Source organism: Triturus cristatus, chromosome 12 (genome assembly GCF_964204655.1).
Source record: "Triturus cristatus chromosome 12, aTriCri1.1, whole genome shotgun sequence".
NCBI lineage: Eukaryota > Metazoa > Chordata > Amphibia > Caudata > Salamandridae > Triturus > Triturus cristatus.
The window spans coordinates 24,399,190-24,410,623 of NC_140595.1; the positions used below are offsets into that span (position 1 = coordinate 24,399,190).

The following is an 11,434-nucleotide window of genomic DNA, read 5'->3' on the forward strand; positions in this document are numbered from 1 at the left end:
ATTACCAAGCTTTATGGGAAGTGGTACATATCATTGCATAGCCTCACTTGAAGGATCAGCTTTCTGAACTTGTATGAGATTTGACAGGATGCAGGCAAATGATCCAGGTTTGGACATGTTTGACTTGTGGCGCGAACAATTGACTCCCCTTTTGCCATCTACCATCATGCCTTGCTGTGGTCCACTGTTTTTTAGGTCTCGCCTGGCGTTAGCAGCGTGCGATTTTTGTAATCGATTCAAGAGGTGCACGCGTAGGGAGGGACAAAAAAATGCACGCGCATGTGGACAGCCCGACGCCATCTTTGTTTACTTTAATTAGCGTACGGGTGGACAAAATGTGCACCCGTATGGACATGAGATGTGCACACGTGCGCATAGCGGCGTGCTTTCGCATTCCCTCCCTCACCCCGTCGGGCCCCTCCTTCCATTGTGTGAAGGCTGAAGATTTGGCGTGCCCTTGACCAATCTGTTAACTTGCTGGCTTGAATTTCGAATGACGTCAGCAGTGGCTGCAGTTGGGTTGTGATGGGAAAGCAGAGACCTTCATTCAACTGTAGCGCTTTGAAGCGGCACATGGTGAGCATTAACGCAAGCAACCATTAAGGGTTATTAATATGGTCTACTACTTCACTCTCTCCCTTCACCTTGCCCCGCCCCCCCCCCCCCCCCCCGCCACAAAACCTCCTCGCCTTCCTTCTCATGACCCCACCTTACCCTCTCCATTCTCAAAGGGCAGAGTGGGTGCTGTGCACGCAGCCTTCATAACAGCAGCATGCATGTTCGTGTCTCTCCTGCTGCACACCCCGATCGTGTGTTCCTTTTTATCTTCCTTGTCATATTGCAAGGGGCAATTGTCCGTCAAAATGCGCTTAGAACCGACTTTAGGCAGAATAAGCGCTGTGCCAGCAGCCATCATGACATAACCATGTTTTTTTCCTACTGTCCTTATGCCTTTTTTTTTTTAATCCCCTACTTCTCCCCGTTTCCCCTTCTTCTACCCCTATTTCCACATATTGATTTGATATTGCTTTAGGACAGTATTTGGGTTGTACCATTGAAAGCGTTTAGCACCCATGGGCATTCCCAATTGAATGAAACCACGCTCCCCTTTCCCCGGGCCCCATGTTGTATCCACCTTTTTTGTTCGTTCCTTCCTTCTCTGGTCTCCGCCTTTCCTCTGCCGTTCCCCACTCAGTGCTTTGAAGCGCCTTTGCGCGCCGCGGACGTTCTAGAAGCGCCGAACATAAGACATAACAACCCGCAGCACCCCTCAGTCCTCGATCCTTGGAACCAATCACCATGCTGCATGGTCACGCGCCATAGAAACGAGACAATTAAAAAAGCCCATTACTGTATAAACCCGACATGTGTTCTGACATCTCCGGGGCTGTAAAGAATACAAGCCGTGACAGAGAAGCCTAGTTTTTCCAGCAGAAGCGCCTCTGAGGCGCAGCAGTGGTGACCCCCAGACTGCCTTTTGCGGTTCCCCTCCAGGGCCTGCCAAAGGGAGTCATTATTGCGGCTTGCTCCTTCCGGGCAGCAGAGGGCCTTTTAAAGATCTTATTGCTTTATAAAACAAGCATTAGAAATGCAATAGGCCTCGCCTTTGATTAAGTTATAGCCATTTGCTTTGCTAATGGTATTGTATAGCAAAGCAAATGGCTTTAACTTAATAAAAGGCGAGACCTATTGCATTTTCAATGCTTGTTTTTCAGGGGATGTCCAGGCCAACCTAATGGATGTCCCACTTGATAGTGATTGCCTGTTTGGTGAAAAGGTTGATTCCGCCCTGGAAAGGTTGAAGGAAGCGGTTGGCTGCAGCTTGTTCCCTGGGGCTGGCATCCCACACCCATCAATTGCACAGAGAATGACACAAGCTTTGTGGATTCCGAGGACCGCCATTTTGGCATTGGCAGCCTTACTAACCTGTTGAACAATCACACCAATTTATCTGTGGTTTTTCCCCTGTAGGCGGGGAAAATTCCAGCACCTTAGCAGGCTTTCTAAGGATGGCCATAAATGAGGAGACTTCCTCTGGGGTGAGCCTTGCGGGGTATTTATGTCCAATTCTGGGTATCCAGGACACTCGCGTTTTGTGCCAGTAGAGTGCGTACAGTGGCTCCTGGTGCTACCACGGGCAGCAGCACCAGCATTCTTTCTCCCTTACCCCCAGGCAAAGCCCCTTTTACCTGCTCCTGATGGAGCACTTGCAGCCTGGGTGCTCTGAAGGGGAACATGGCTTTCCCCTTTGGCGCATTTGAGGGCTCTGAGGACAGACCGCAGGGTCCTGCAGATAGTCCAAAATGTCAACTCCTTACCCTTGCAGGCGCTTCACTTTTCCAATCCCTTCCGCCTCTTCTGATACAGCAAGAGGTCTTAGCAATGCTGGGTAAGGAAGCAACAAAGCCCATTTAGGAGCTTGGGATCAGTCAGGGATGTTACTCCTGCCACCTTATTGTCTCGAAGTAGGACTTTGAGCTCTGTCCCATTCCTGACGTTTGGGTATTGAACACCTTCCTCCACTAGGAAAAATTCAAGATGCTGTCCCTTGCGCAAGTTCTCTTGGCTCTGTGGGCTGGGAGACTGGATGGTATCCCTTGACTTGGAAGACTCCTGTTTGCCCAACCATCTCGATTCTTGCAGAGCTTTGAGCTGCTACATTCTTAGTACCAGAAATACCAGATTGCTGACCAGCTTTTCAGTGGCTATGTTGGTACTAAAATGGATGAGGTGATTGAGAAAATGATGCTTTCTGATGGACACTTCTAACTGCAGATTCCTCACCTTGAAAATAAACTGCAGGTGCCAGACTGGATCTGAACAATTTCTTAGCATAACACCTGACTGCTAGTAGGTGTCCCCCATTCAGACTCTGCTCCACCCGGAAAGTGATAACTGGAGCTGCATGTAAGCGCCACTCAAGTCCTGTGATAGGTCGTTGTTGTGGTCTAAGTCTTCGAGTAAGTCAAGGAAGGAACTGAAGAAGTCCAGTTGGGCCTCGTTTCAGCCTGTCCACTTCCATGGTGCCCTGTGCTGTCTCTTTCGGTCCGCTACTGAGGAGCTGATCATCGGGTAGGTGATCCACTCTTTATTGGATTTTCTGGGGCAAAAAAAGACAAAGCTGAGCAAAAACTGGCTTTTGCCAGTTGGATACTCATTTGCTTTAAAATCTACTATGTGACTGCCAAAAAGCAGCCTCCAGCAAGTTTGAAGATCCATTCCACAAGGACCCAGGCTGCTACCAAATACGTTAGCATGGGGAGTAACTGGCCTGGATGTTTGTAAGACTGCAACGTAGACATCAGTGCACACGTTCGCGAAGCACTACTGCCTTGACAGACTGGTCTGATGGGAAGGGCATTTTGGCTGTTCGATCCTGCAAAACTTTGGTATGAGCCATTCCACAGGCCCACCACCTTTAAGAGGTACTACTTTTGTATCTATTGTAAAGGTGAGGAATCTGTTGTTGCAAATGACCATCAGAAGTTATTTACCTTCAATAATGCTCTTTCAGGTGGATACTCTTAACGGCAGATTCCTCCCCGACCTCTCATCTCTGTGATCTGTAGAATGGACTAAGTCTTTCCCATTTAGAAAATGCCACAAATCCGAGATGCACACACTGGCACAACCGATTAGTTTTTGGGCTTCATGTCTGAGGAACTGACGGACAATATCCTGAAAGAAACTGACATCCACACACTTGGTAGGCGTCTATATGCAGTGTCAGTCATTTCTTCCAGAGCGAAGTCGACACTGAGCCACACAACACTAGCTACTGGTGCACAAGGTCTATGCTGAATAATCTTCGAGCTCCAGTCCTGTGCCAAGAGATATTCGAAAGATAAGGAGTCTGCAGTTTGACCCACTACCGTTAAGGTTCTACCCTGATATGGATTGAAGCAGTGAGGACTGTGCAGGTAGAAATATCAGTCAGAAGAACAAGTTACTTACCTTTGATCTTTCGAGTCTATGCACGGTCTGCTTGCCAAATTCTCACCAGTCCTGACCCGTTGTGGAGAAAAAAATGGACTAAGAACTGCCTCAGTGCCTTTGTGGCTTCAGTGATGTACCTATGGTTGTTCCCAGTGTCATGGAGGAGTCGCATGCCTCCTGCCAAAGTGGGAACCTATTTCAAATAATCAGGATCCAGCGTAGCACCTGGAGACGATTCAGGTAGAGATGGTTCTTCAGGTAGATGGAGTATCCATCAGGATTGGTGCCAAATATAAGTAACTAGCTCTCTGGCGTTAACTCATTGTGACACTTTTTTCTAGTTTTCTTAGCTGGATGGGCGTTGTTATAATTGTTTACTAGTGCAAGGTTACAAAATAGAGGCTTTTATGTTGGGCGAATGAAGAGCTATGTAGAATTTGATGCTGTTTTGTGTGCTGCTGTTCACAGGGTGTTCAGATGGTTGGCTGTTTGAACAGTGTACCTGCCTGAGTTTGTATCTCTTCCTAGGCTCTTCTTCAGTCACCTGCTGGCATGAACCTGTACTTCAAGCCTCAATATTGTAGAGTTTGATTGTTTTGCCACTCTGGCAGAGCCTCCCTCTTTATTCCTTCCTTAAGCATAATTAATGCCTGACTTCTCTCTTTCCACCTACAGAATAACCCAAGGCGGCCGTACTACTGAGCCTGCTCCAGAAAGTTCCTGCATCTATTGTACATCTTACTGTGAAGTGTCTGTTCCTCTCTCATATTATAATTTTACCCGATTGAAGGAACTTCATGAGTCACGTGGAGGCATCTGACCTTAGACACTGTGACCCCAAAATATGTATGTCCATTCCATTGGCTACACTTGTCAGATAAGGTCACCTTATGAAGTAGATAAAAAATCCAAAATTGAAGATCTCATTCCTACTCTTAAAGTGTCCATAAAAAAACGTGTATATATTATTTGTTTAGTCACACAGGTCAATATTTTTTGGGGGGGCGGGGGAGGGGGGTTTATTTGGGATGTTTTTCTTTTCCATGTTTTAGCTTTGTGCAAGCTGTGTCTGTGAACCTTGAGCTACTTCTTGAACCCGCAACTCCAGTTCATTTACACCTGATTGTATTTTGGAAGTCAGCCCGTTGTCTCACTGTGTTATTAGCTGGCGGAGGGCCCTGGTGGAGGAACCAAGTCCAGCTTCATGCCACCAGGTTGCTTCTGCCACCAATCAGAAGCTGGTCTACTTTCATTGAAAGTCTCAGTTGGTAAAACTCCCTGTTGTAACTTCAGGGCAGGGGTGGAAACATTTAACGCTTTGGGCCGGAAGTTCATCCCCTCTGGGACCACTTATGACACAAATCCAGTTGGTTTGTGCTGATGTCTTTGTCTTGAGGGGAGTTGGGTTGTCCTGCCTTTAGTGAGATGTATTAGGGCTTCTCTTTACCCATTAGAAGCAGTCTCTGATTACTTCGATACCCTAAGTGAGGCTGATAAGTGACACTGTTGGTGCTACAGTAACTTTTGTTATCATTTGTAAACCCTGTATTACAAACTATGGCTTTCAATAAAACTGTAAAACACCACATGGTCAGCCGATTAATTTTTCTTTTATTGCCATTAAGCGTTTTTACTCATTGAAGGGACAGAATGCTAGTTCTCCAACAAGGAGAACCAGCCAAGCGTTGCATCTTTTCACAGGAATCGTTAACTGGGATCAGCAGCTCTCTCATTTGAGCTTATCAAATAATTTAGTCTGCCCAAAACCAGGAATCAAAGTAATTCCTTTCTCTTTTCATAGGGGCACTCACTTTCATTTGCGTTATCTACTCTTGGGCAAAGCGTGTGTGTCTTAATAAATATGTACTTTCCTAATTCACCCACAAGGTGGTGTGATAGACACAGCATATAGATCTGTGAAATGCTGTAAAACTAGTGTTACAGGTAAGTAGCTGTGTGGCCCTTTTTATGTCTCACCTTACGCAGTGATGGGCTGTCGCTTGCAAGACTTTTTGTTAACTAAAAGGGAGTTTGGAGTCTTCTTACTGCTGAACATTAATTGGCTTTGTGATCGCTCTTATTTGCTGGCTTCTGGTTGGTCAGCGTGCACCAATGTTACTATCTCTTTGTTTATTCCTTCTGTCGAGCATGGAAAAAGTGCTGATTGCTTCTTTTTGATTAGTGTCCTTTCACTGCTTGTTCTTTGAATGACATATTTGTTTCTTCTTCCATTTCCGTTCTTCACCTAGCTCTCCCCCAGTGTCTTTGCTAGCCCGTTTTTGCTTGCCCCCTCCCCCATCGTTGCTCGACTGTTGTTCCTTTCCCCATATTGCCTCCTCTTTGTTGCTTGCCCTGTGAGACACACCACCACCCCTCTCCTAACCGTTTCTGCTTTTCCCATACCACCTGCTAACCTCCTACCCGCTGTGGTTTGTCCCACCCCACCCGTACCCCTCCAGCCACAAAAAAAACGTGGCTTTATCAATGTGTTTTTAAGCCAGCAGTGCAGCTGCTATGCATCATGGTTGAACATAAAAAAATAAAGAAAAGCCACTATGTCTACCGTATGCAAGAGCTATTGGCTTTGCTATTTGTTTTAGCCAAGTTGTACACCAGTGTCGTTGCTGTCAGTGGGGTAAAGGAAAGTGGGTTGTCGTAAAGTGGATTAGAGTGAGTGGGGCTTGGAGTGGAGCAGAGTGTCAGAGTGAAGTAGTGTCATGGAGTGGTGTAGAAGGTTTTGCGTAGAGGGAGGTAGACTGGAGTAGGTTGTCATAGAGTGTAGGAGAGTCGAATGGCAAAGAGACGAGTTGAGTGACAGAGTGGAGCAGTGGCGGAGAGTGTCGTAGAACAGAGTGGAGTAAAGTGGCACGTAGGGAGTGTGTCGTAGAGTGGCGTGAAGTAGATTGTCAGAGTATAGTAGAGTGGAGTTTAATGGAGCAGAGACATAGAGTGGAGTATTGTGAATTGGACTGTTGAGTAGAGTAGATGGGTGGGTGTGTGTGTGTGTGTGTGTGTGTATATATATATATATATATATATATATCTCTGCTCCTGGGTTGCACCAGCCCAACGCACTTTTTACGAACTATGGACAGTCTATTAGAAATGAATGTGGAAGCCGGTGAGACAACCATTAGCCAAACTCAACTATTGGCTGATTTAGAAGTACCACAGAAAGGTGGAGGCAGCCCATTCAAACCTACATCTGTCTTTCTTCCACAAATGCCCAAGGATGCGGTGGACATATTTTCGGATTTGGTCATGAAGGATTTAATGCGACTTCGGTGTGAAGAAAAATATCGCAGGGGCAAGAACAATTTTTCCAGAAAACAGCAATTGGCACTAGAAAAACTATGCAAAGACGATACACTTGTTTGCAAACCTTCGGACAAAGGAGGTAACATTGTTCTACTGACCCAAGAGCAATATCATCAGGAGGTTTGTCGACAATTAACCGATACCTCCTACTATGAAAAAACGAATGTGCAACTTTACAATCGGGGTATCACTGATGTTCGAGGCATGTGGGCTGCTGAATTCATATCTGTGCATAGATCGCCGCCTAGTGTTGGGTCCGGATGTTTGCACGTTGTTGTCCTGGAAGAGTCTTCGAAGTATCCTGAGATAGGTGACTCCTCCCCTGGACTACAGTGCGCATGGGCATCCTCTCCATCCTCAGATTGTTTTTTTCTGCCATTGGGTTCGGATGTGCTTATCTTGACTTAAGTTAGGAAAATCTAGTTTCAGGCCAAAAGGCCTTTAGTTTTCGACGGTACTGTTCCCGATCGGTATCGACAGTTTACAGGCTAGTTTAGCGACTTTAACAACTTTTTGGATCCATTAAATCTGACCATCGACCGAACTTCGACGATGGAATCGAGGACCCCATTCAAGCGGTGTCCTGTTTGCCACGCCAAATACCCCCATATCGACGTCCACCCGGTGTGTAACAAATGCCTCTCACCGGATCATGACGAATCGAAATGCATGGCCTGTGCCCGATTCCGATCCAAGAAGACTCTACGGAATCGACGAGCCGCGCGACTGGAAGCGCAGCAAGCGGCACCGGCCCCGACCAACATCTTCAGCACCGAGGACGAAGATGTCGAAAGCGTGGAAAATACACCCTCCAGCCCCGCTTCCGAACACGGTTCCCGATCGGAAGATGTCGATGAAGAGCTTTTTCACAGGGAAGAAGCCGACGATGAGGTAGGAGACTACGACGAGGCCTTAGGGGCCGAAGAAGGTAGCTCCGGTGAGGAGCAAGGCCTACCCGTCCAAATGGAGGATATCCCAGTGAGTCAGTCGACGGCTCCGGTCGAGGGATCGCCTTCGGGCCTTACCCAAGACCAATCCCGCAGTTCCTCGGCCCCGCCCTCTGGCCCGGCCACGGACGTTCAGCGAGAGCCATTGTTACCTAAAAAGACTGGTTTCCCTACCACGAAACCGAAACCAATCATCGCACCGGTTCAACAGAAACCGAAAGTGAAACTGACACTGGTCGGCTCGAGGACCACCACACCTTCGACGCCAGCCAAACCCGTCTGCTCCGACTGCACCAAAAGGGACTTCGGTGCCGAACTCGCTGCAGCCGATGTCTGCGTCGACCCTAAAAGACAATCCATCGGTACCGTCAAAGCGCAAAGGCCCCCGGCACCGAAGCAATCGGCACCAGCCATCAAGGTGAAAATGGCCACTGCATCGCTATCCACCTCGAAGGCACCTACTAAGGTACATTCATCAACGCCATCGACGGCTACTACCCCTCCTCGGCTCGATGACCCGGTGACTTCGAAGAAGTCCACACCTGCCTCGACGGAACCTCTCGGCGCCAAACAACCGTCGGCGTTCCAGGTGCAACAAGTGGCAGCGTCCTTGCAACGCATCAGGGAAAAGGCAGCCCTCCAGACCTCGTCGGGCTCCGAACCGAAACGGGCACAGAAGGCACCTTCGGCACCGGCCAACATCACCTTTGGTTTGCCGCCATCCACGGCGCCGAAGATGTTCGAAATCAGAACCCGCGTTACCCAGACAAAGTCCCCATCTACCGAACACTCGACTACTGGGACATCGCCGTCCCACTTCATCGACGCCGACACCGGCAGGCTTATGCTCCGAAAGCGGAAGATCACTTCAGGGCACGCTTTGGACTCTTATAGGATCCCGCTAAAACAAAAAATGCCGGCGGAATCGGAACCAGTTCTTTATGAACGCATCCACACCTCTTACACAGATCCATCATTCTCTCCAACGCACTCCGACACAGATGCAGTGGAGGACTACATGGGTGACGACGCCACATACCCCGAAGACATGGACCCTGAGGGCCAGCAAGACCCTGATCAGGTCTGGGATGACCCCGTAGAGCCAGGTGCCGCTCTGGATACACAGGACACACAACTTTATGGCGCAAAAACGTTCCCCACAGAGGACACTGCTGCATTCAACGCCCTCATTGAACGGGCCGCAGCCAATCATGGAGTGCAACTCCACTCAGACACTATCAAGGATGATTTCTTGGTGGACACTTTCGCGTCCTCCGAGAGGACTGTAAAAACTCTGCTCATGTTAAAGGGTGTCCTCAAGCCAGCAAAGGACATTTTCAAAGAGACCACCAGGGCACGGGTAATAAACCCCAGGATCGAGAAAAAATACAAACCCGCACCTAGGGACCCCACATACATTAGGAGCCAATTGCCTCTGGACTCCATTGTGGTTGCCAATGCTCGCAAACGGGCACACTCGCAGACAACTGGTGATGCTCCTCCCCCGGACAAAGAGTCCAAGGTTCTAGAGACCTCCGGCAAACGGATTGCAGCCCAGGCAGCAAACATATGGCGCATCGCCAATACACAGGCCCTCCTAGCTCGCTACGACTGCTCACACTATGACACGCTAGAGTCCCTACTCCAACACCTGCCAGACGAGTACAAAGAGGCAGCGGAGCTCCTCATCAGGGAGGGACAACTGCTCACAAACGCATCCATCAAGTGTGCGCTAGATGCTGCAGACACTGCTGCAAGGGCAATAAACACCAGCGTCATGCTACGACGACACGCCTGGTTACGAATCTCCGGATTCAAACCTGAGGTCCAAAATAACATCCTCAATCAACCGGTCAACCCCGACTACTCATTTGGACCGGAGGTTGACGCCACCTTAGAAAAGATAAAGAAAGATATGGACACTGCGAAGTCAATGGGGGCTCTGCAAACGCAGACTTTTCGTAGTGGCTCCTTTCGTCGCCCCGGAAATAGAGGTGCAGGTAGAGGACAGGGGGCACAGCAAACCTACAATAAAGGGGGCACACAGAGTTCCTACGATAAAAACACCCGAGGTGGATATCGTGGCTCCAGCACCAAGGGCAGAGGACGCGGTTACGGCAATACCAGGTCCTCCCCTAAGAACAAGCAGTGACGCCCTCTCCCTTCCCCCCGACCACATAACACCTGTCGGGGGGAGACTCCAGCGGTTCCTGTCCACGTGGAATTCCATCACCACAGACAGGTGGGTCAAAGATGTTATCCAACACGGTTACTGTCTCAAATTAACCTCCACTCCACCCACCATACCGCCAAGGCACCGTCCTATGTCCTCAGAGCACTTAGCGTTATTACAGCAGGAAGCGCTAAGTATGCTGCAAAAAGGCGCAATAGAGGTCATGCCCGTACACCAGCAGGGAACAGGGGTGTACTCTCTGTACTTCTTAATACCAAAAAAGGACGGGTCACTCAGACCTATCCTAGACCTGAGACCCCTCAACCAATACATTCTCTCAGAGCATTTTCACATGCTCACCCTGCAGCAGGTTCTCCCGCTCCTCAGACAGGGAGATTTCCTAGCCACGCTAGACCTCAAAGATGCGTATTTCCACATACCCATACACCCATCACACAGAAAATATCTCTGGTTCACCATTCAGGGTCAGCACTATCAATTCAAAGTCCTCCCCTTCGGAGTGACAACAGCACCCAGAGTTTTCACGAACTGCCTAGCTACCGTGGCTGCACATCTGCGGAGGCAACACGTTCACGTCTACTCTTACCTGGACGACTGGCTTCTTCAGGCAAAGTCAGCCCAGCAATGTGCCAGCCACATGTCCCGCACCATTCAGCTTCTTCACAGTCTGGGATTCTCACTAAATTATCCAAAATCACATCTCCAACCCGCACACGTACAACAGTACCTAGGTGCGACCAGCCACAGCTCAGCCAAATTTAGTGAGGATCAACAGCATGCAAATGCTGCTTTCCAAGTTCAAACCCCAACACTCCCTTCCTGCGCGAGTGTTCATGCAGTTGATAGGCATGATGGCCTCCTGCATTTTCATAGTCCCACACGCGAGACTACATATGCGCCCGCTTCAGGAGTGCTTAGCACGTCAATGGAATCAGGCTCACGGGCAATTAAAAGACCTAGTGTTGGTGAGCGGTCGGGCATACAACTCTCTGCATTGGTGGAATCCACAAAACCTTTGCAAGGGCCGACCGTTCCAAGA

General features: G+C 48.9%; 1 protein-coding gene across 1 annotated transcript in view; it reads left to right on the forward strand.

Annotated features, from left to right (window-relative positions):
* The window catches only part of SUGP1 (SURP and G-patch domain containing 1), a 120,933-nt gene extending 115,411 nt beyond the window's left edge, over positions 1-5,522 (forward strand). Inside the window, exon 14 of the mRNA XM_085639720.1 lies at positions 4,612-5,522. Coding sequence (XP_085495846.1) covers positions 4,612-4,638 — 27 coding nt within the window. The 3' untranslated portion in view covers positions 4,639-5,522. The remainder of the gene's footprint in view (positions 1-4,611) is intronic.
* Positions 5,523-11,434: the final 5,912 nt, after the last annotated feature.